This window comes from Engystomops pustulosus, chromosome 3 (assembly GCF_040894005.1).
Source record: "Engystomops pustulosus chromosome 3, aEngPut4.maternal, whole genome shotgun sequence".
NCBI classification, from domain to species: domain Eukaryota; kingdom Metazoa; phylum Chordata; class Amphibia; order Anura; family Leptodactylidae; genus Engystomops; species Engystomops pustulosus.
The window spans coordinates 79,260,037-79,285,127 of record NC_092413.1 but is presented as its reverse complement, the minus strand read 5'-3'; the positions used below and the strand labels follow the sequence as shown (position 1 = coordinate 79,285,127).

Sequence of the window (25,091 nt, the reverse complement as noted above, 5' to 3'; positions counted from 1 at the left end):
AATACGTCAAAGATAGTTTAAGGGTTAAACCATTCAAAATTTACCTTTTGTAATGTCTTCCATTGTAAAGAATAAAAGGGATATGTCATTGGGAATGCAAAGAGAAAAGCTATAAAAATTGAGCCTGTAAAAAAATGCTGCCTCCAAGAAGTTCAATGTATCCCACATCTTGAAAAACGTCATACAGCTCTGTAATTTAACCCCTTAAGGACGCAGGGTATTTTCGCTCATTTCTCGCTCTTCATCTTCAAAAATCCATACCTTTTTCATTTTTCCGTGTACAGAGCTGTGTGAGGGCTTATTTTGTGGGTAACAAATTTTACTTTCTTGTGACGTTATTTATTATTCCCGCCAAGTGTTGAGAAGCTCGAAAAAAAATCCAAATGTGGAAAAAAAAAAAAAAAACACATGTTCTTGTGGGCTCAGATTTTACGACTTTCGCTCATCGCTCCAAATAACACCTCTGCTTTATTCTTTCGGTCGCTACGATCGCGGTGATACCAAATTTATACAGGTTTTACTGTGTTTTAATACATTTTCAAAAATTAAACGAATGTGTACAAAAAAAACATTTTTTTTGCCATCTTCTGACACTGATACCCTTTTAATACTTTGGTGTACGGATCTGTGTGAGGTGTCATTTTTTGCGAAATGAGTCAACGTTTTCATTGCTACCATGTTGAGGACTGTGACATTTTGATCACTTTTCATTACATTTTTTATGTCATGTAAAAAAAAGGTGTAAAAGTCGCGTTTTGGACATTTGGGCGCCATTTCCTGTCTCGGAGGTCAACGCCGGTTATAACCATTTTTATATTTTGATAGATTGGGCATTTTGAGACGTGGCGATACCTAATGTGTTTGTGATTTTTACCGTTTATTATGTTTTATATCAGTTCTAGGGAAAGGGAGGCAATTTTTTACATTAAAAAAAAAATATATATATTTCTTAGACCATGTAGGGTACTTTAACCCTAGATGGTCTGATCGTTCCTACCATATACTGCAATACAACTGTATTGCAGTACATGGCATTCAGCCTCGGGTCAAACGAAGACCCGAGGCTACCATGGCAACCGATCGACGCCCCACGATGACATTCGGGAGAGCGACAATCTCAGGTAACATGCTTTCAGTGCAGCTGGCGACTTTGCTGGAGGCAAAGAAAAGGTTAACACACACGATCGGTGCAAGCACCGATGCTCAGCCCGTGAGCCCTCTTCATACACCCTTCATAGCTCTGTGGTGGATATATCCGTCACGGAGCGTGAAGGGGTTAAAAAAAAAAAAAAAGATGAGCGGTGAAATAGGGCTGCGGCATTAATGCCGTACAGTAATATCACTTACCTGTCAATAACATTTTTGTCTATGTTATACAGGTTGAGTTTGTAGTTCAGGTTTGCGGGTGTAGAAGAGTAAAACTTTCCAAGGACATTGTGGCAGCTGTTGCATGACAGGGGTTGATATTGGCTGTGAAAGAAAGAAAAATCTGTTGTAAGAAGAGTCTAATTTAAGCTTCAGCTTTGAAAATTATGCGTGCGACAGTTTAGAGGGAATCGGTCTCTCTCCCTCTGCTTCCTCAGTTCATCCATCACTGCAAAGGAATTAAAGGGGTTCTCCACAATTCTTGTGTGTTTGGAAAATCTCTCTTCTATAATCCTATTACCATTGTCACCCTTCTATAATCCTCAGCTATAGGTTATAAAGTGTGAATCCCCAGCCGCTCTTCATCACCGTACTGCCCTCTTAACGGAAGACACTCTGGCATTTAATCAAATTCCTGAATAGGGTGTATACAATGGGTTTTCTAAGCTTAAAAACAAAGAACTAAATATGAATTTATGAGACCCTACAAACAGAGAGGCAAACTGGGGACTCCGTTCCATAAACCTCTATGGGTCCGGGCATCTGCACCAATGAGAATTTCCATCACTGATGCTGCCTGGCAAGAGGGTGTGGGCTTCAGAACGTGCACCTGTTGTGGACAAGTGACATAACTGTACGTCACAATGTATACTGAAGGCTCAGGAGCAGAATTCCTTCCATATGCAATAGACGGCTCATGTATTATACAGAAAAAGTATAAGTATGCATTAACAAAAAAATTAAGCGTTAATAAAAAAAAAATCCAGTTGAGAAAATAATAGCGTATTAGGGTGTGCGTGCTCACATGTACCACAAGTGTTGTAAACATCGTATAAGTGTGTTTCCAGTGAAACTCTCGCCACCAGCACCCGGTGTCCTGTACAGGCGGTCCCCTACTTAAGGACACCCGACTTACAGACAACCCATAGTTATAGACGGACCCCTCTGCCCCATGTGACCTCTGGTGAAGCTCTCTGGATGCTTTACTATAGTCCCAGACTGCAATGATCAGCTGTAAGGTGTCTGTAATGAAGCTTTATTGATAATTCTTGGTCCAATTACACCAAAAATTTTGAAACTCCAATTGTCACCGGGGCAAAAGAAAAAAAATTGTCTAGAACTTCCATTATAAAATATACAGTTTCGACTTACATACAAATTCAACTTAAGAACAAACCTCCAGACCCTATTTTGTATGTAACCCGGGGACTGCCTGTATATATATTTTTTTTTACATGCAGGACACCGGGTGCTGGTTACCGATCATATTCATGTCACCAGAAACGCATATGCGATCAGACCTCCTCCCTCCCACTAGCATTGTGTTAGGAAATGCAACACTAGCACCTAGTGCGATTGCACTCTCATAAGACGCATCTAAAAAAAAAATGTAGCCACATGGGGAGAAAAAGAAAAACATGGTGGAAAAAAAACCCAGACAGACGTACCTGCCAGCATCACCGGGATCACTAGACGTGGTCAGTTTTCCACTTTTAACAAACTGAGAAACAGCTGTGAATAAAACAGCAGAACAATGGCATGAAAACCTGGTGATTGTGCCAGTGGGCAGATGATACATATTACGGTAGATTAGTAAACTGGTTCAGCTCTGAACCCATCCCATCTGTACACAGCCATACAAAATGAACTAGCAACAGTAAAATTGTCTGAACCTAAACCACAGTGAATCAAACACAATCAATTCAACTGGAACATGAAGGGGATTGGGACAATCACATATTCAATTCAACGAAACGCATGTGATCAATAACAAGCGCCACAAGATGTTCATGTAAACAACACAGAAAAGTTGAAGTGATTTACACAAATCTGCACTTAAAATGGGACCTTCCAAACACAAGTATGAACTTTCAGTGCTTGGCGATCTCCGTCAGCTCCATAGAGATTAATGTAGCAGAATGGAGCAACGCCCCACTAATCAGCAAGTAAAGCCCTACCAAGGGATAGGACCCAACTTTAGTTTGTGGGAAAAACCCCTTAAATGTATGATGTTTATAAATCAAGTGACCCGATTCTGGGCAGATCCTGGTGTTCTACATCCCCAACACAGGGACACATATCTGGGAGCTTCCCCCTCCTTGAACATGGCTAAAGGGGAGAAAAGGTCCTTATGGACTACCTTTCTAGAACATGTGACTGCAACCATCCTGCACTGACATTTCCTTACCACTAGTGACTGGACAGCGTCTGCCTCCCCCATTCCCGGGCACTTCTATCGTTCCCTCATGAAGAGCAGAAGTGTCCGGCTATCAGCTCTGAGGAAACTGCACAGCACACCTGGGACGTTATGGTGCACAATACCTCCAATAACCCTTTAGCCCTGTACACACAGGCAGGCTACAGCTAGAACCGCACCTTTCATCAGTATGACGTTATCGCCCACATGATCGCTGCTCCAGTCGTTATGGTCTCCTATGGGCAGCCTGCAGCTGCCGCACACATACACTATCCCGGGTTCTAATCTGCGTTGAAGATTGGTGAGAGAAAAGTTGGCCGGGAACGTCACCGCCATGTCTCCTCAGCAGCTTCACACTTCCCGCGTAATAACATCAGTCACGTGACGTCAGCGCGCCAGCCTGTGGCGTCTGAGAGGAATCGTTGAGGAAGCCTAGCTGAGGGCAGGAGTTCAGATACAGCAGGCGCAGCAGATGACTCCAGAGGTTATCCCCGTGAAATGTGTAAATGCGCTGTTTATTGTCACAGTGCTCCCTCACTGTAAAAAACTTAAAAAAAATGCCTAAAATGTGTTTCCAATCTTAGGTTTATCCCGGTCCAGAGTGATTGCACACTATTGGTGGAGTTTTGGTATTCCTTTCATTTTTGTGATGGGTATATTAATTACCTAGACACTGTGAAGTAAGGAAATTATTGTTAGAGTCTGAGAATCTCTCTATATTAGCACCTTAACCCTATATATAGATATATATATATATATATATATATATATATATATATATATCCTAGTGCTTAAACAAACACCGCAGTGTTAGAATGGTAGCGTTATTGGAAACCTCCGATACATTCACACACATTTGTTTTACTTTTCCATTTTTTTACGGATCTGAGGTTTCAAGTTTTACCAGCAACATCTCAGATTTTCAAGAGATCTGAAAAATGCAAAATTTTTGGTGACCAATTCGGTTTGGAAGTGTCCCATAAAGGTTTATGTACTATATATCCTCACAAGTAACACCATTTTATGAACCTAACATCTCAAACTATTCAAATCAGCATTTGAGAAGTCTGTTAACCCTTTAAATCTTTCTCTGGAAGCAAGCAAAAATGGATTGAACATTTTGAAATTTAAAATTTTGAATAAGATTATTCTCATTTAGCTCTAAAATGGACACATTCAGAAGGAATTTGAGGTACATCCCAAGAATTTTTCCCCTGCTTCTTCTGAGGACAGCAATACCAGACATGTGGATGTCAACTGCTGTTTCATCGCACAGCGATGTCCAGAACAGAGTTCCTACCGTTGGGTTTTTAACCCCATTTTTTGGATTCTGACCTGCATCTCTTTATATGGTTATAACTTTTGAACAAAGCGATTCTGAGATTGTTTTTTCCCCACATGTTGTACTTCATTTTAGTGGTAATTTTTGGCTGATAAGTTTTCCATTTATTTCCAAAAAAAAAAGAAAAAAAAATGATTAATTTTTAGAAAAAGTAGCCATTTTCGAAATTCGAAATCACTGCGTTTTCGGGCAGATAGATTTACCACCTAAGTAACTTGCCGAGTAAGATTTCCCATATGTCTACTTTACATTTTCATAATTTTTTAAATGTTTGGATAATTTATTTTGACGTCACGCGGCTTACAAATCGAATAGCCTATAGCGTATTTTCAGAATTGACTATTTTGGGGATAAATACTGTTTGAAATTAAATTTTACATATTTAGCATTAAAACCACCCTATATAACCAACCCATTTTCAAATCTGAACCCCTCAAGCTATCAGAAACAGCATTTACGAAGATTGTTAACCCCTTGAGATCTTCATAGTAATTGAATCAAAATGGCGGTGAAATTTAGAATGGTCAAATTTTGTCGGTTATACATTCATTTAGCCCTAAAATTTACACATTTCCAAAAGATAAAAAGAGAAAACCCACCATACACTTTGTTCTACAATTTCTCCTGAGTGCAGAGACCCCCCACATGTGGCCGTGACTTGTTTTATGGGCGCACAGCGAGGCGCGGAAGGGAAGGAGCACCCTGCAGCTGCCAGGATTTTTAGTTTCCTCATTGGCCCCTTTTGAAGGCTATAAAATTTTTGCTTTTCCGTTATTGGGGCCATGTGATGGCATTCTTTTTGCGGGATGAGATGCTTTTTCCAGTGTTACCATTTTGGGGTTGGTATCCCCCATTGTTGAAAATTTAGGAACTTTTTTTGAGGTCTTGAGTAGAAAAGCATCAATTCTGTACTGGATTTTTTACTTTCTTTTTTTTTTTCGTGTTCACCGTATAGCCTAATAATCATGTTATCTTTATTCTATGGGTCGATACGATTACGGGGAAACCAGACATGAATATTTTTTCTTATGTTTTACTAAATTTGCCAAATAAAACCCTAATGTGGGGAAAAATCTATCATTTTTGCATCGCCATCTTCCAAGTGGCATAACATTGTTACGTTTTTGGCTACAGAGCTGGTTGATGGCTTGTTTTTTGCGGGACATGTTGTACTTTGCAACAGTATCATTCTGGAGTACATATGTTTTGTTGATCACTTTTTATTGCATTTTTAGTGGGATATAATAGGTAAAAATCATAATTTTTGTAGGGTTTTAAAGTTTTTTTTTACGGCGTTCATCATATGGGTTCAATAGTTATTTAGCTGTATTGTTACGGACGCGGTGATACTATATATGTGGGGTTTGTGTTATGATTTAGACTTTTTTGAGCGTTCTATGTCTCTTTATATGTTTTGTGGCTTATGGGCATTTTTTGTGATTTATAAAGTTATTTTTTTTATAGAAAAACTTTTTTTTTACTTGATCCAACACGGGACATGAACAAGCAATCATCTGATTACTTGTTCATGATAATACTCTGCAATACTGATGTATTGCAGGGTATTAGCAGTGTCAGCCTATGCAGATGCATAGGCTGACACTTTGCCTTTAAGATGACGTCACAGACGCCATCTTAAAGGCACTGCCTACAGGCTTCTCTGGGGTCACGATCGGACCCCAGAGATGCCATAGCAGCGATCGGTGCCCCCGAAAACTAGCACAACTTTCTCCAACACCACCAATCACAAAATGGCAATGTTGGAGAGCGTTGGGCTAGAAAGATCTGCCCAAAAATTGTCACAGATCACTGGCATTGGGCAGTCTGCTTTGACTGGTCCTGTGCTGTCATCAGAGGGGTGTCGGCTGGCAATGGGGTGTCCCACCGAAGGGGTCACCCTGTCACGTGACAGGGTGACGTCCAAAGTGCAACTAGCGCTCACATCCGATATATATCACTCGCTGAGCTTTATGTCACTGGTATTCTTTGCAGCATGATATGCTACAGTGGGTGGCATCGTCCCATAATAATCGCAGAGATGCGCCAAAATCCGATCGCATGCAACAAAATCCCCTTCTAAATGCCTGTAAAGCCCCATTGCATCAACTATGGGGGAGATGTACACCACGTTGCAAATTATTAAGCAAATGATATTTATTTCCGATTTTCCTAAATGGGTGACAGTCAGTATAATAAAAGTCACCCGTTAAGAGTATAAATCTAATTTTATTGAAAAAAAACCTCCCTATAATAACAGTATATTCTTCAAAATAAAAAAAAATCAAAATGCACAGTTCTAAATTATCATGCACAGCAGAGTTTCAAAACATTTTATAGGTTGTAAAGTACTGAAAATGGTAATTTGTTAAATTTGCAGCATTAGGAGGTCACATTCACTGAAATAAAAAACTATTTAAATCCAAAAGCCTTTGAAATGCATCAAAAATGCATCAAAAAACATGACGCAACGCATGGTGTGAAAGCGCCCTGGAGCTTTTGAGAATTTTGTGTAATTGTTTAGTTATTTATGGCAGGGGTTCTATCAACCGATATATACAACACTGTATCCTTGCTTAATGAAGCTAGAACAGTCTTTTCAGAGACCCTCACTGACTGCAAAATTGCAAAAAGAAAGTTCCTAAAATCCTGCAGGGTGCTCCTTCCCTTCTGCGTCTCGCTGTGCGCCCATAAAACAAGTAGCAGCCACATGTGAGGGGGGCTCAGTACCCCCAGAACAAATTGTAAAATGGGTTTTCTCTTTTTATCTGTTCAAAATGTGTAAATTTTAGGGCTAAATAAATATATAACCGACATAATGGGGAACATTTACTTACCTGGTCCCTGCGCGATCCCCGAGGTGCATTGTCCGACGGAATGCCCATCTGCCGCGATTCATGAAGATTGTGCGCCCGATTTCCTGCATGTGTCAATGAGCCCTCTCCATAGCCGGTAAGTCTTTGCTGCATAGACTTACCGATCGAGGGTGTTAACCCGCACATTACCGCCAACAAAGCCGCCGCCGGCTTAAAAAAGATGGCGGCGCGTGGGTGCTGTAAGAAGGAATCAGAGAGGTCTCCCGAAATTGTTGTTAGGGGAAAAACTAAGAAGGCACGAGAGCAGGGCACTATGCAGCAACTCTGTGTTGTATGTTAAGTACAAGGACAAGAGAGACGTCCTTGTATAAACAACAATACATGGGCACATCAGCACCTCTGTCCCAGTAGGTACAGAAACCCCCAAGCCTGACTGCATTTTGGACTACAATAGGCACATGGGAGGGGTTGACTTGGGAAGGGTTGACCAGGTGCTTCAGCCATACAACGCCATGCACCATGAGCGTGTGGTACAAGAAGCTGGCCGTGCCCATCATGCATATGGCACTGTGTAATGCTTACATCAATGTGCAGGCCAGAGGGGAACCTTCCTGGAATTTTAAGAGGTGGTAATCAAGAATTTTATTTTTGGAGACCAGGAAGGAGGGATTGCCAGTTTGGAAGAGATGTCACACATATTGTACCAGGGCAGAACTTTCCAGAAGTTCCCCAAACTATCAAAAAGGGAAGGACACAAAAATGGTGCAGGGCGTGCTCCAAAGGGGATATAAGGAGGCAATCCATTTACCAGTGTGACGTACACAGATAAACCTGGATTATAAATGAAGGACTGTTTTAGGATATCCTTCCTGGATATATAATTTATTAATTTCCCAATGCACTCTCCACAGCTTATACATCAGGGCACACGTTCCTTTCTGAGCCCTGCTGTGTGCCCAGCATGTAGATTAATGCCACATATGGGGTATTGCCGTACCTTGGATAACCTGCATCATGATTCGTGGGGTGTTTGTCTCCAGTGGCAAGAGCTAGGAACAAGAAGACATAATGCATATTTTTTTACTATGCAATATTCATTATGCTCCTTGGGATCCACCTGTGGGGTTAAAATGCTCACTACACCCCTAGATTGATTCATTGAGGGTTGTAGTTTCCAAATAGGGCAGTTCTCAGGGGGTTTTACTGTACTGATCCCTAAGGGCATCTAAAATTGCTCCATGATGCCAAAAAAAGTAAAATGTCTTTGTTCCAAATGCCAGTTCTTCTTTCTGAGCCCTGCCATGTGCCCACCCTGCAGATTGACACAAAAGGGTATTGCCGTACCTTGCATACTTGAGAGGAAATGTAATTTTTAGTCTGCACCATTCACTTTGTATTACATTTGAGCCAGAATTTTAGGGGCTAAAATGCTCATACAATCCAAGATAAATTCTTTGTGAGGTGCCCTATCCAAAAGGGGGGGTCACTTCTTAGGAGGGTTCGATTGTACTGGTACCTCAGGGTCACCCCAACAGTGAAAACAGAGCTCCAAAAGCTAAATCCCTTTTATAACCCTAGGTACTCGGGACAACCCGCAGAATGATTTTTGTGGTGTTTGTCTGTAGTGGCATGAGTTAGCCAAAATATATTTAATACTAAAATGGCACTTTTTTTTTTGCACCATTCACTTTGCATTACATTTTGGCTAGAATCTCGGGGTTTAAATGCTCACTACAACCCTAGATAAATTCTTTGAGGGATGTAGTTTCCAAATTGACCTGCCAAAAACCCAGTAAGCCGATACCTGGGAGCAGAGCCAGCCACAGAGCGGGCTGGACTTGCTGCTGTTGGATACCACCAGGACGCTACACAGAGGCAATTTTGCTCCCGGTGGCTGCCAAGGCAAGGTACAGAATCGTGAGGCAGAATCGTGGTCGGGAACAGGCAGGAGGTCAGGACAGGCAGCACAGGATTGAAGTCCATGGCAAAGCAGGAAACAACAGGAAATCACAATACAATTGCAGGACATAAGGAAAAAAGCAGGGGACACAGGAAGGGGACGGATATTTAACAAGGAAAGCAGCTGGCCGGCGGCAATCATCGCCACACTGGCTCTTTAAATCTTGGGGAGACAACGCACGTGTTCCCTCCGCCGCTGGACCGAAGACAGGTGAGAGAAGCCGCCAGCGTGGTGGGGCACAGGGAGGCACACGTGTGTCTGACCCGGGATATGGGATGCAGGAGCACCCGTGACCGATAGTACCCCCCTTTTTCTTGGTCTAAAGCAGCGGTTCTCAACCTGTGGGCCGCGACCCCAGCGGGGGTCGAACGACCAAAACACAGGGGTCACCTAAAGCCATCAAAGGCCACGATTTTATTGCGTTTTTGCAGAGAATCACATGGTTTGGGGTCACCGCAACATGAGGAACTGTATTGCGGGGTCACAGTATTACAAAGGTTGAGAACCACTAGTCTAAAGGAACCTCTGCAGAAGAGCACGGTCCAGGATGTTGTCTTCAGGCTCCCAAGCCCTTTTTTTCCGGGCCAAACCCCTTCCAGTTGATGAGAAAGAGCCGCTTCCGTCTTTTACCTCTAAGATATCGGGGGCATCAGCCTCAGGAGCAGGAGGAGGTACCTGTCGGGAGTAGCGGTTCAGGATGACTGGTTTCAGGAGAGAGACCTGGAAGGAGTTCGTGATGCGTATGGTGGGAGGAAGACGGGCTGGGAATCTTCAGACGGCTGTACCTAGAAGACAGCCACACTTTATCATCCAGAGAGAAGACTGGAGGAGATCTGCGTTTCTTGTCAGCCTGGGTTTTGGTGGGAACAGACGTCTGAAGTAGAGAATGACTCGTTTGCTCCCAGATGGACTTGCATAAATGTGTAAAAATGTATACATCTTTATTCAAAATTTATATAACAATACTTGCCAAACATATTAAAAACATTTAATAGCATGTGCACAAGTCTATTTACAAAGCAACCAGGAATATTTGTGTACTAATTGCTAAAGCAGTCTGACAAATCTATACAAATAGGCAAAGGTTGCTATTCTCCCTACTCCTGTTATAGACCAACAATAATAGCTAACTCCTTGCCTACTAGGGCTATGGTTCAATACCACAGACCAAGCAGCTTGATGAAATAAGAAAATAGAATAATAAATGAAAAAATTTCACCGGGGGAGGGGACTGGCTCCCCACGTGTTCCGCCACCTAGCTTTGTGGCTTCTTCAGGGGTATATGATGCTAAATATGATGTGATTGCTCACCTGGGTGAACTTGTATATGGTGGATCTTGGTGTCTGTGTGTGCCGTCTGCGCATCCGCCCACCGGGAGGTCACATGACCAGCCCAATCCTCCTGCCTCCAACTTGGGCGGTCATGCAACGTCACAGCCAGGCACACCCACAGCACGGCCCGACACACCTAGAGATTAAGGGAGGGCAGGGACCAGACCTCTGTCTCACCTGGTAAGTAATAAACGCTATATCAGATGGGTACTTCAGTGGCCTCACCCTGTAGGACTTCGTGCCATACAGAGATTCCTGGGCTTTGCAAATTAATACCGGCAATTCATTCCACACTTATCTTCTCTCGTATCTCGCATTGTGGCCTATGGCAGCCGAGGAAGGATTTTCTAAACTGAAGTCTGACTTTGCTTTTGCTCCTGTTCTGACACGGCCAGGTTTAGAGAAACCGTTCCAGCTTCAGGTTGACGCCTCCTCGGTAGGTGCCGGAGGTGTTCTCACTCAGAAAGGACCCAAAGGCCGAAAGCTTACCTGTAGCTTTTTCTCTAAAACCTTTTCTGCATTGGAAGGAGCTCATCACCCGGTCAGCGTATATTCTGACCACAAGAATCTCCTGTACCTCCAGACTGCTCAGCGTCTCAATCCATGACAAGCCTGCTGGTCCCATTTCTTTTCATGTTTCAATTTTTTTATCCATTTCCGTCCTGCTGAGAAGAACATCAAGGCAATGCTCTTTCTCTCCTCTTCTTCACCCACATCTTTCAGCTACATGGACTTCGGACCAAGGGGTCCAGCATGGCTCCCGTTTCTCTATGTAATCAGCTGCAAGTGAATTTGGACTTCTCTTCTGCATACCAACTGCAGTCTGACGGACAGGTAGAAAGAGTTAACCAAACTCTGGGCTGTTACCTCCGTCATTTTGCCTTTTGTCAGGACGACTGGTCCACATTGTTGTCGTGGGCAGAGTTCTCCTATAACTTCCTGGACTCTGAGTGTGCTAGTGCAGGCCCTTTCTCTATTGTATACATAAGAATTCCACGCCCACCTTTTCCTCTGTCCTTTCCCACGGATGTTCCTGTGGTGCAAGAATTGGTGCAGGACCTCAAATCAATCTGGGAACAGACTTGTCAGTCTCTACTTCGGGCGTCTTCCTACACCAAAACCCAGGCCGATAAGAAACGCAGGTCTCCTCCAGTCTTCTCACTGGGTGACAAGGTGTGGCTTTCATCCAGATACGTCCGGCTGAAAATCCCCAGCTACAAGCTTGGACAATTTTTTCTGTAGGCTTTCGTGGTGGTGAAGCGCATAAACCCTGCGGCATTTAAACTCTGCCTTCCTCCCACTATCCTTAACTCTTTCCATGTCACTCTCCTGAAACCTGTCATCTTGAACCGCTTCTCTCAGCAACCTCCTCCTCCTGCGGCTGATTCCACTGATGTGTTTGTGGTAAAGGAGGTTCTGAACATTAAGAGGTAAGTGGTTCTTCCTTGTTGACTGGAAGAGGTTGGCCTGAGGAGAGATCATTGGAGCCTGAGGATAACATTCTGGACCGTGGCCTCCTGCAAAGTTTCCTCCAAACCAAGAAGAAAGGGAGGCCAAAGGGGGGGGATGACACGGATGCCCCTGTCACACCCGTGCCCGTCACACCCATGCCCCTCGCTGTGTGGGTGCCCCTGCGACCCACATCCCGCACCCATGCCTCCCCCCAACTCCACTCCATGCCTTATCTGTCCGCGTTCCTGCTCCGGCAGCCCGGTGGCCATGTCCCCGCCTCCTAGCCTCAAAGATTGAAAGGACCAGCACACCACTAATTGGTGCTGGCCATTTCCAGGAAACTGATAAAAGCCGGAGTCTCCCAGCATTGCCCGTCGGATCTTTGTGCCTAGTACCAGTGAGAAAGTTATTCAATGCGTTTTACTGCGTTTCCAAATTCCGATTGTGATCCCGGTTCCGTTATCGACTCGGATACAGTGCTGCCTGTCCTGACATTCCGCTACATCCCCAACTCCGATCCTGTGCTGCCTGTCTCGACCTCCTGCCTGTCCCCGACCAAGAGTTTGGCTGACGATTCTGTACTTCACCTTGGTCGCCACCGCGGACGAAATCACGCCTATGGAACGACCTGGTGGTACCACGCCGCAACAAGTCCAACCTACATTAAGGTGGGCTCTGGTGAAAGCCAGGTCCCAGGTGTCGGCTTATGTCATCGACCGCGGTGGTACAGAGGATCCACTACCACTGATACTGACAAGGATTTCGAATGAACTTGTATATTTTATGCGGCAGTGGATGTACATTAACCCTTGTGTACTGTATGTGCTGCCTATGGACTCCAGGGAATTAAAATTTCAGGCAAGTAAATTTAAATACACACATGGGGTACAGGCTGCATGCACTAACATCTGCTCTATAGTAAAAAACAAAGATACATGGGGGGGCACCACTTTGGGCCCTCAATACACTTTAAGTGGGTTGTCCGCATTTGTATCTCAAACAGGAGGCTATTTAAAAAAATAAATCTGTATTTACCTTCTCCGGCACTCCCGGCCGTGTTTGTTTACAGGGGTACTGCACCTCCGCTCCAACTGCTTCTGGCATCCTGACACGGCCACCCACCGGTCCCATCTAAGCGCCAGATACAGCGCTGGGACAGGGGATGGGTGGGCCAGGTCTCTGGAATCAGTCAGAGGGAAGGTTTCCTGCCCCTTTACAGGGACCTGTCATCAGGGACCTCATTTAAACACCTGAGTGAAGTTGCCCCCCCCCCTTGTTCAAATCAAACAAAATTGGTTTAAAAAGTTTGTGCTACGTTTGTGCTGGTTTGTGCCGCTATCGTTTTTAATGAAAGTTTCCAGAGGTCATCAGAGGTCAACCAGCCCCCCCACATTGCCCAAACCAAACTGGTGTAGAACAATTCTGCTACGTTTGTGCAGCTCAAATTTTTGTTTGTGCTGATTTTGTTTTGAATATATGAACAAAAAATTAAAGGTCTAAAGTTCAAGCAGTACACCCCCCCCCCCATTAACCGAATCAAACAAAACTGGTGTCAAATGTTAGTGCTACGTTTGTGCAACAAAAATTTTCGTTTGTGCCGCTATCATTTTTAATATATTCATACTTTTTTCCAGAGGTCATCATAGTTTATTTCTTCCAAAGTACAATGTGTTTGCTAGCTCCCCCTGGTGATCAAACCAGGGATGTGTCACTAAGTTTGTTCTTTACCAGTTCATCCTAAACACCTTTAACCTATGTAAACACCTGAACATAACTTAACCGGTATATCAGACGCTATATTGGACGCTGAGCCGATGCCGGTTCAGCTCAAGATCTGAGCCGAACCAGCATCGGGAAACACGGGGTGCCGGCTATGCCGGCAAAGAGTTGTCTCCGATCGCGGGTGCTTAACCCGTTAATTGCCGTGGTCAGCGCGACCGCGGCATCTAACATGCCTCTGGGGGGTCTTTCCCCACGATTGGCCCCCCCTGAACCATTTTCTGCATATAGCAGATCGGACCCCAGAGTTACCTGCAAGAACTGCCAGTAAGATGGCGTCTGTGACGCCTATGCAAGTGTGTAGGCTGACACTGCTAATACCCTGCAATACTTCTGTATTGCAGAATATTATCATGAACAAGCAAACCCCATATATATAGTATCACCGCGTCCGTAACAACCCATAGAATAACATTAAATAATTATTGAACCTGCACGATAAACACCGTAAAAAAAAAAAACTTTTATAAACCCTCCAAAAATTATGATTTTTACCTATTTAATCCCACAAAAATGCTATAAAATGTGATCAAAAAAACATATGTACTCCGACATGATACTGGTGCAAAGTACAACATGTCTCGCAAAAAACAAGCCATCAACCAGCTCCGTAGCTAAAAAGTAACAATGTTATGCCACTTGGAAGATGGCAATACAAAAATGATAGATTTTTCCCCCACATTAGGGTTTTATTTGACAAATTTAGTAAAACATAAGAAAAAATATTCATGTCTGGTATCCCCGTAATCATATCGACCCATAGAATAAAGATAACAGGATTATTAGGCTATACGGTGAACACCAACAAAGATCCAGTACAGACTTGATGCTTTTCTACTCCTGCCCTTAAAAAAAAGTTCCTACATTTTCAACAATAGGTGATACCAACCCCAAAATGGTAACAATGGAAAAATCATCTCATCCCGCAAAAAAAAAGCTGTCACATGGTCCCAATAACGAAAAACCGAAAATTTTATAGCCTACAAAAGGGGCCAATGAGGAAACTAAAATCCTGGCAGCTGCAGGGCGCTCCTTCCCTCCACGCCTCGCTGTGCGCCCATAAAACAAGTCACGGCCACATGTGGGGGGTCTCTGGGGGTGTAAATTTTAGGGCTAAATGAAAGTATAACCGACAAAATTTGACAATTCTAAATTTCACCTCCATTTTAATTCAATTACTATGAAGATCTCAAGGGGTTAACAATCTTCGTAAAAGCGGTTTCTGATAGCTTGTGGGGTGCAGATTTGAAAATGGATTGATTATATAGGGGGGTTTGATGCTAAATATGTAAAACTTCATTCAAAACTGTATTTAGCCCCAAAATAGTAAATTCTGAAAATCCGGAAAATCGCTATTCAATTTGTAAGCCACGCGACATCAAAATAAATTATCCAGACATTTAAAAATTTATGAAAATGTAAAGTAGACAAATGGGAAATGTTATTCAGCAATTTATTTAGGTGGTAAATTGATCTGCCTAAAAACATGATGCTTTCGAATTTCGAAAATGGCAAATTTTTCAAAAAATTCATCATGTTTTCTTTTTTTTTGTAAATAAATGCAAAGCTTATCAGCCAAAATTTACCACTAAAATGAAGTACAACATGTGGGGAAAAAAAAAGTCTCAGAATCGTTTAGATAAGTAACAGTGTTCAAAAGATATAACCATATAAAGCGACGCTAGTCAGAATACAATAAATGGTACTGAGCCTTAAGCTACAAAATGGCTGCGTCCTTAAGGGGTTAAACATGATAGCGGCACAAACGAAAATTTTTGCTGCACAAGCGTAGCACTGACGTTTGACACCAGTTTTGTTTAATTCGGTTAATGTGGGGTGGGGGCATTAATTTTTTGTTCATTTATTCAAACAAAAGCAGCACAAACAAAAATTTGAGCAGCACAAACCAGCACAAACGTAGCAGAATTGTTCGGCACCTATTTGGTTTGGGCAATGTGTGTGTGTGTGTGGGGGGGGGGGGGCTGGTTGACCTCTGGAAACTTTCATTGATATCTTAAAAACGATAGCGGCACAAACGAAAATTTTCTGCACAAACCAGCACAAACGTTTGACACCAGTTTCGTTTGATTTGAACAAGGTGGGGGGGCCAACTTCACTCAGGTCATTTTTTACTAAAGACAGATTTTAAAAACTCATGACACCTGCCGTGCAAAAATGCCTCTGACTTTTCTAAGCAATTGCATAACAATATATTTGCGTGTTATAACTTACTCTTACACCCAGACAAAATCCTGGGGTAGTCACAGGGGCTGGGGCTTGGTTTGGATTCATTACAAAAAAACAACATGTGACTTGTCTGAGCTGCAGACTGCCTCCATTTTTGTGCTCCAGTACAGCTTGTCCCTCAAGAAGGAGAAGGAGGTGGAGCTGTACAAGGAGCACAAAGGTGGGGTCCACGCTCTGAGGAGTGAGTAAAAAAGACAAGTCACATGTTGTTTTTTGAAATGCATCCAAACCAAAGCCGTCCCTGTGACTACCCCAGGATTCTGTCAGGGCGCATGGCAAGTTATAACACAAAATTATATTCTAATGCAAATGCTTAGAAAAGGCAGATTTCCGCTGGAGGCGTCATGGGCTTCTGCAACCTGCCTTTGGTGAAAAGGAGGTCCCTGGTTCCCTTTAAACAGCTACGGTTCAAACATTTGGCAACAGGAGACTGGGATGCCATGGTAGGCAAGTGTTAAGGAGGTCGCACTGGTTTCGGACGCCATCTTGACTACTGTCCGCCATCTTAGATACAGCGGCCATGTTCCCTGACCATTGTCAAGTTAATATCATGATTCAAACTTCATTTTATGTAACATGTTTGCTCGCCTGTTAGCTAATACCCTTTGACATGTAATGAGAAGCCAGTCTGTCCTCGAAGCTGCATGATATTAGGATTCTGGAGCCACTTATCACCTTCTGGCAGAGGAAATTAGTATAAACAATAACTGTGTACAAGGTCTCTGAGAACTGAACACAATTAATTAACTTTTTTCCCAAAATATGCTGATGTCCAATAGCTTTGCTGTATACTATTCACACCCCTTTGATGACTTTTCTGTCTGATATATATTATGCATTTTGATTATTAAATGGGAGAAGATCTTGACTAAGAGATTGACATGTCTTGGTCTCTATGTTCAATCATGAAAGGGTTAATTAGGACTCACCTTACAAAAGTCAAGAGGGCTGTTGGGGCCCTGCATAAAAATCCCTAACAATATTTGGCGTCCATCTGGGTGGGTTTAGGAGTAAACAACAACAGCACCAGGACAGCCTCCGTGAAGAGTCCCCGCCGGCTCGGTGAACAGAACTGACCAGAGCGCTCTCAGGGTAAGAGATTAATTTTTTCTTGTCTACCTTGATTTGTCACTTCTGGTTCACTGGTTGGACGGACCGGGTAAGACTGTCTCTGTGTTATGTATTTGCCACTGTTGTTCACTGTAACCTAAGCTCAGAGTTTTTGGCAAAGAACCACTTTGTAAGGTGATGGACAGAGACTGGACAGTGACAGATGGTCAGACAGTCTGTGATGTTAGCTGAAGCTGTGGGACGGGAGGGAGTAGTCCTTAGAGGTCCGCACTGCTAAAGTAGGAGATACTTTGTTGTGATTGTCAGATTATCATAGTGTCTAGTACTGTTTGACTAGTGTCAATAGGGTTGCCCATAGAGGTATAGAGCTCAATTTGTGCACGTGCAGCGGAGACCCACTCTGATCAAGTGTGTGTTTAGCTTCATTTTGGAGTCTGAACGACTTTGTGGATGACTGTAAGAACTAGTAGTGACTTGGTAAAGAGTCAAGGAGAGAGTAGTTCAGTAAAGAGAGTTGATTTGGTAAAGAGTCAATAAGGGAGACTTGGTAAAGAGTCCTCTGCGGAAATCTGGTATCTGGTTTCTTTGGGGTCGGTCACACAAGGTGTCGGATTCGTTGTATCTGTGGGGGACAGGTTTGGCAGTGTTGCGGTTGTAGACATTTGTGATGGGAAGTAAGCAAAGTAAAGTAAGCCAAGGGTGCGGACCTAGAAAAGCTACTCAGATTGTGTCCCACATGGAGGGGAAAGAAGATGCACAGAGACAGAAGGTTGTTGAGTTAAGTAGGACTGATGGAAAAGTGCAAGTTGACATGATCGGACATAAGGGCTGGTAGTTTTGTGTTGAAATGAAAAGTAGTATTGAAGGTTTGGATGTGTCAGATGATCTGATGATTGTACAAGTGAGAAAACTTGATCAGATTTGCGAAACAGACACTTATAGCCTCTGACTTTGACGGACGGACCAGGACAGAGTGACAGGAATCCTTCAGAGTGCCCATTGAAGAAAGAGACAGGCGATAAGGGACATTTCAAAGTTTTTGATGTGGAAAGAATTTGAGAAAAAGAGATTTAATTATATTTTCCTTAGAGTTAAAAATGGCCCCTGTAATCCAGACTCCACCCCTGTATCTGGTGGTTAGAGAAGATGACACGCCCTACCATTCTTCAGTGGTGGCCATCTTAAGTCAGTTTATTTCTCAGTGGCGGCCATTTTAAGTTATATTCCCTTCAGTCCCTGAAAGTTGATTGCTGTTGGCAGCCATAAAAGCTGTTGTGGGGCTTTGTATGAGAACACCTGACCATGCTTGGGGCGTCTGCTAGTGGTCCTGGAGTGAGGGATGGAGGTTGTTTGAGTATTATTAAAATTTATTGATCCCGACAATTAGAGAAAAATTACTATGAAAAAGTGTTACAATGTCTCCGGTACATGCTTTCTGGCATTTACGGGGTTAACAAAAGGGTGGGGGCTGTTGGAGCTGCGTTTTGTTTTGTGAAGAACTGACATGTGCTGTGTCTTATCTACGAGAGAGACAGTGACCTTGATGTTCACATAAAACTGAATTTCTATGAAATATTGAGTTGCTTGGAATCTGTGTTCTGTTATCTCGTGGTTTACAGGCTAGTGAGAACATTTACATTTGGGAGGGGTAGATCGCTGCGTTTAGACTTCTCCCTGACAATCTAAAAAAGACTTGAAGGAATTTATTTGGTTGTGGAACAGGGATACAGTATGATGTGATGTCCTCCTGTGTACCCCATGAACAGACTAAGCAAGAACGAGCCCCAACTGTATTACAGAGCCTATGACTGACTTTTGTTCCTTTTTAATTAAAAACCATCTTAAGTGTACCTGGATTTTATTGAGACGTTGGAGTCTGGCCAGAACTTTATAGGTAGCACAGAACACTGGGCTGGAGATGTGGTGGAGGGACTCTGACATTGACGTTCAGAGGGAATAGAGGATGTTTCACAGACCACGCCAAAGTGAGATTGACAACATCTCCGGAAGTCTCAACCGACCAACCCAAGTGGGCGTTGCTGGGAGGAGACATTACTGTAGTGAGTGGCGGAGACGGCCCCCACAGGGCAAGACAAGGGGGGGTGGTTATGGACAAGGATGTCAGCGAGAACAGCCCCCCCAAACAGAGTTATCGCCTTGCATTGTAGAACTCTCCCCTGCTAGTCCGATGATGATTTTAGCCCATTCCCGGTCAAGAAAAGACTCAGAAAGAACATCCGGATACATGTAGGATGGTCCATGATCTCTAAGCTGCCAATGAGTGTACTGAAGCCCAGTGGTCCCTAGCCCAAACTGGCAGCAGTCCCTGAGAGTGACATATTATTCACTGTTATTGATTTGGCAAATGTTTTACTCTTTGTGCCCCTACATGAAGATTGCCAGTACCTATTTGCCTTTACCAGTTCAGTATTCCAGTATACCTGATGTAGACTCCCACAAGGGGGGTAAAACTCACCCAGCCAATACCCCACGGCCCTACAGGGAGTAGACTGACAGACTGGCCCCTTACTGGATGTTCTCCTTTTCAGTATGCGGAGGACCTACTGTTTTTGTTTGCCAGGATGCATTTATTGACCTTATGTGTTTTCTGTTCCAGAAGGGTTGTAAAGTTTCCTGAGACAAGCTCCAGTACTGCCAGGAGAAGGTGGTCTTCCTAGGCCACTGCTTCTCAGCCACAGGCAGACACCTGACAGAGGGAAGAAAGCTGGCAGTCCAGAATATGCCCCTGTCCCGAGGCCCTAAGCCTCTTCACATGATTCTAGGACTGGCCAGTTCCTGCAGGCCTGGGATAAGGTCTGCCTCCAGCCCAATGCTGCCCCTTTCTGACTGAATTGCCTCTTCCCCATTTGCCCTTAGTCAGGAGGCAATTGATGCATTCCATAGCCTTAAGCTGGCAAATCCTGTCTGCCCCGGCCCTAGGCACATGCCACTGAACCAGACCTTTTATTTTATTTTGCACTAAGTATCTAGGAGACAGGTGTCTTAGCCCAGGAACGTGGTGGCCTCCCCAGTGACCTACTCTTAGGCCCGGTTAGACTCAGTCGTGTGGGGATCCCTCATGTGTCAGTAGCTGCAGCCAGCAATCTGCTCAGCAAGGCCAGTGAGCTGATCCTAGACCCTAGATCACTCAGTTACAGTGCAAACCCCACATACCTTGCACAGTGTCCTCACCAAGTACAGCCCAAGCATCTGAGCAAAGGCCAGACAGCTCAGACTCCAGTGTGCACTCCTGATGCCCCAGGATACACTGATAAGGTGCACAGCTCTGAATCCTTCGTTCTATCGCCAGTCTTCCAGGATTCAGAGAGGGGGGGAGAGAAGGGTGATTAACCCAGATGTTAAGTTTTTTCTCATAGATGGCTCCAGGTCTGCAGGAGAAGACAGACGGTTCTATGCTGGATATACAGTGGTCAGTGGCGCACATGAGGTAGTACAAGTAGAACCACTCCCTCCACACAGGTCAGCGCAGGAGGTGAAGTGACGGCACTCAGGGAAGCGCTACAGCTGGTGGAAGGTAAAAGGGCAAACATCTATACTCAAGGTATAGTTCTGGGGTCTAAACACGACTATGAACCCATATGGAAGGCTAGAGATTTCCTCACCTCTGCAGGGACCCCCTCTAAGCATGGCACGCTGGTTAAAGAGCTCATGGATGCTCTCTTACTTCCACAAGAGGTGGGGATAGTAAAACTAAAAGCACACACAATTTGGTAACTCCACAAGCCAAGGGCAAGTATGTGGCTGACGGGATGGCGAAGGCAGCTGCACAGATGGAGCCCGGAGACTGTCCTGAAGTCTCAGCTGTGAGTTCTGAGCTAAAAGTTTGATCCACAGGTGTTCCAGTCCCTGGTGGCCCGAGTGTCATCAGAAGTGAAGGAAGAGTGGAGGAAAGCTGGAGCCCAGATGCCTATGGGACCTGGATGCTGGGAGAGAGGGTGTGCCTGGCCGGAGCCCTGCACCCGACAGTAAGTCAAGTCGCCTACAGACACATACACATCCAAAATGGCCATGCTAGTGCTCATAAACCACCAGTGGTTTGCCCCGGGTATTACTACCCCTGTCACTAGACTAGTGAAAGCCTGTATAGTCTGTGCCCGCCACAACCCGGGTAAGGTGGTAAAGACCCCACAGAAGGTGACACCTAAGCTGCTGTATCCCTTCCAGAGACTGCAGATGGATTTTATCCAGCTACCAAAAAATGGTACGTAGGAATACGTGCCTGTGTGCATTGATCTCTTTCCAGGGTGGCCAGAAGCTTCTCCCATGACCAAGGCTACTGCCAGAGCCGCAGCCAAGAAGTTGGTGAGTGAGATTTTTCTGCAGGTTTGGACTTCCAGAGACCATAGAGTCCGGTCGCAGAACCCACTTCACTGGACAGGTAAAGACCTGAAACCTTGTCCCTCCTGGGTGTAGAACAGGCCCTGAACACCCCTTACCTTTCCCAAGTTGGTGGTGCGTTTGAGATACTTTATATGGCAGTTAGAGATGTGGGAGGCCATGGAAGTAACAGAGAAACCATGGTGCGAGTGCTTTCCTGCTGCCCACTATTCAGTTAGGACCACACCCAAGAGAAAGATGGGATTGTCCCCTTTGAAGTACTTTTTGGCTGTGCACCCAGGCTAGGCCCCTACTTCCCACAGACCCTACAGCTGATGGCAGGAAACCAGGTGGAACATGCCACACAGTTGAGCCAGGCCTTGGAAAAGGTCAGCAAAAGTGTTTCTGATTCCTTTTTCAGATGCAGACAGAGACCTCAGGACGCATAACCTGAAGCCTGGAGACTACGTGGTGGTAAAGAGACCAGAGAGAGAGTCTGGAGCCTCGCTATGACGGTCCTTTCCAAGTCCTGCTGACCAGTGCCACGCCTGTGCAGCTAGAGGGAAGTCAGCACGCTTCCACGCTTTCTATTGCAAACTTACTTATTCTTCTTGCTAGCTGGTCTCTTCTGACTGACTGTATGCTCAGGGACACCCCAACCATGACTATCACTGTATCTATAGGGGTGACCAGGATGCCCCCAGGGTAGGAGACTTTACCTACGGTTGGTGCAACAAGACAATGACCTTCTTTAACATTGACAGCACAGGTAACCCTGTATTAGCAGTGTCTGATGTGTACCGGATTTGTGGGGATAGGAGAGTCAGGTCAGGCCTAGAGGCTGGGAAGGTGAGTGTACGGTGATAACACTTGTGCATTCCTTCCTCGTGATCCCCAGGGATAAGGTTGATCAGACACATAAGAAAAGGTAGAGAATCCCAAAGCATTCTGGAGGTCGGAGAGAAGCACCTAAATGACAATGTTTATATGGATACAGTGGGAGCACCAAGGGGGGGTCCCAGATGAGTACAAGGCCCACAATCAGATATGGGCAGGTCTAGAGTCCATTATTCCCCAGAGAGCTATGAGCAAAGATGTTGATTGGATTGGGTTAACTATTTTTATTGTAATCAACAGAGATTTGGGAATATATCCGAGATGCTTCCCAGAACCGCACGGCTTTGGACATGATCCTTGCTGAGAAGGGAGGAGTCTGTAAGATGGTGGGAGTGGCTTGTCGCATGTACATCCCGGATGACATCGCCCCCTATGGATCCATTACCCATGCTCGTGAATAGATTGAAGGACTGTCCAGGGAACTCAAGAGAAACTCTGGAGTGGACACTCTGTCCTTCACTTTGTGGTTGGGGGATTGGAAGGGTTTCCTTTAAGTGGGGGTGATATTGGGGATTGTGATTTTGCTCTTGTCACTTATTGCGCGTTGTGTGGTCCCCCTCATCAAGTCCACCATGTCCCAGATGGCCGTCCAGGCGGTAGGAACCAGGACAGGGGAAGTGCCCGGAGCGGAGGATGATGCTGCCTGTTTACAAACCTATGAACTATGGGGACTCAGTGATGTGATGTGATGTGAGTGTGCAGTCCTGTAACCCCTGAGTGACCAGCCTACAGGGGATCTGGTGAAGAGGTAACAAGTCCAGCAGGTACGGGCTTAGCCTACCTGTATGTACCTGGAGCTTGAGGAGGTCGCTCAGGATGGAGTTACAGGCCAGCAAAGCTCAAAGGGGGAATTGTTAAGGAGGTCGCACTGGTTTCGGACGCCATCTTGACTACTGTCCGCCATCTTAGATACAGCGGCCATGTTCCCTGACCATTGTCAAGTTAATATCATGATTCAAACTTCATTTTATGTAACATGTTTGCTCGCCTGTTAGCTAATACCCTTTGACATGTAATGAGAAGCCAGTCTGTCCTCGAAGCTGCATAATATTAGGATTCTGGAGCCACTTATCACCTTCTGGCAGAGGAAATTAGTATAAACAATATCTGTGTACAAGGTCTCTGAGAACTGAACACAATTAATTAACTTTTTTCCCAAAATATGCTGATGTCCAATAGCTTTGCTGTATACTATTCACACCCCTTTGATGACTTTTCTGTCTGATATATATTATGCATTTTGATTATTAAACGGGAGAAGATCTTGACTAAGAGATTGACATGTCTTGGTCTCTATGTTCAATCATGAAAGGGTTAATTAGGACTCACCTTACAAAAGTCAAGAGGGCTGTTGGGGCCCTGCATAAAAATCCCTAACAGCAAGTACATATTAATTTTTTTAACAGTCTCCCCCCCAGACCACCACTACAGTTTTTATCAAAGTGGGACACACACACACACAGACAAACACACACACACAGACACGCACGCTGAAGGACAATGTGGACACCACTTATAAGATCAGGGGCCTGTGCTGTAACCTCTGTACATAACAATCCATCCTTTTCCCATCCGTTTTTGGGTTGCATTAATCACCCTTTGAGAGAAGATCAGTGGCCTGAACTGGCCAGTCCAACATTTCTCTATTATTCAGGTAAGTTTTTCCCATGACTGGTGATGATACTAAAAATCTATTATTATTATTACTATTAGGAGTGACAAGCTGGCCGAATATTTTCAGCGTCATCTCCTCTCTGAGCGTCACGTGTCCTCCATTCGCAGTGCGTGTGCGTTCCAGCTGTAATGGCCCAGCATGCAATGCGGCCGCTCTAGGCTCCTCCCTGAAGCCTCAGCTCATGCCCCGGCTTGGGGTGACGTGGGCCCGGGTGTGTCACGTGATGCCTCGGTGGCTTGTGCTCTGTTATCTCGGTTGCTAGTTGACACTGGGCTAGCGGAAAACCCGGAGAGGAAGACTTCCGAATGAGATCGGAGATGAGGGGCAGCTAAGGGGTTAAAGGCGGTAGGTGAATGATGTGATGTGTGCGGGGTGGTGGTGAGGAGGATGCTCCATCAGGGCAGCGGCTCACCTGTCATGTATAGTGGGGCCATCAGGATAAGCGAATGGGAGAGATCCCTGTAGGATCATGTATGGAAAATGCGTCAGCAAATCCTCAGGAATCCCTTTTTTGTCTCTTTTATGTCATAAAATCTTGGCCTTGTATTGTTATATTTTTTATTTATTTATTTGAATGTTTCTTTTCCTACATTGTCTGGCAGTTCTTTCCTTAAGACGAGCAT

At 44.5% G+C, this 25,091-nt stretch overlaps 2 protein-coding genes across 2 annotated transcripts in view; one reads left to right on the top strand and one right to left on the bottom strand.

Annotated features, from left to right (window-relative positions):
* Positions 1-4,004, bottom strand: part of LOC140121507 (protein Mis18-alpha-like) — a 29,389-nt gene extending 25,385 nt beyond the window's left edge. Inside the window, exons 1-3 of the mRNA XM_072141188.1 lie at positions 3,742-4,004; positions 2,814-2,877; positions 1,348-1,470 (exon numbers count right to left, since the gene is read on the bottom strand). Coding sequence (XP_071997289.1) covers positions 1,348-1,470; positions 2,814-2,877; positions 3,742-3,898 — 344 coding nt within the window. The 5' untranslated portion in view covers positions 3,899-4,004. The remainder of the gene's footprint in view (positions 1-1,347; positions 1,471-2,813; positions 2,878-3,741) is intronic.
* Positions 4,005-24,612: 20,608 nt separating this feature from the next.
* CNST (consortin, connexin sorting protein) overlaps positions 24,613-25,091 on the top strand; it is a 64,149-nt gene continuing 63,670 nt past the window's right edge. The window contains exon 1 of the mRNA XM_072141187.1: positions 24,613-24,813. The gene's annotated coding sequence lies outside the window, so the exon portion shown is untranslated. The remainder of the gene's footprint in view (positions 24,814-25,091) is intronic.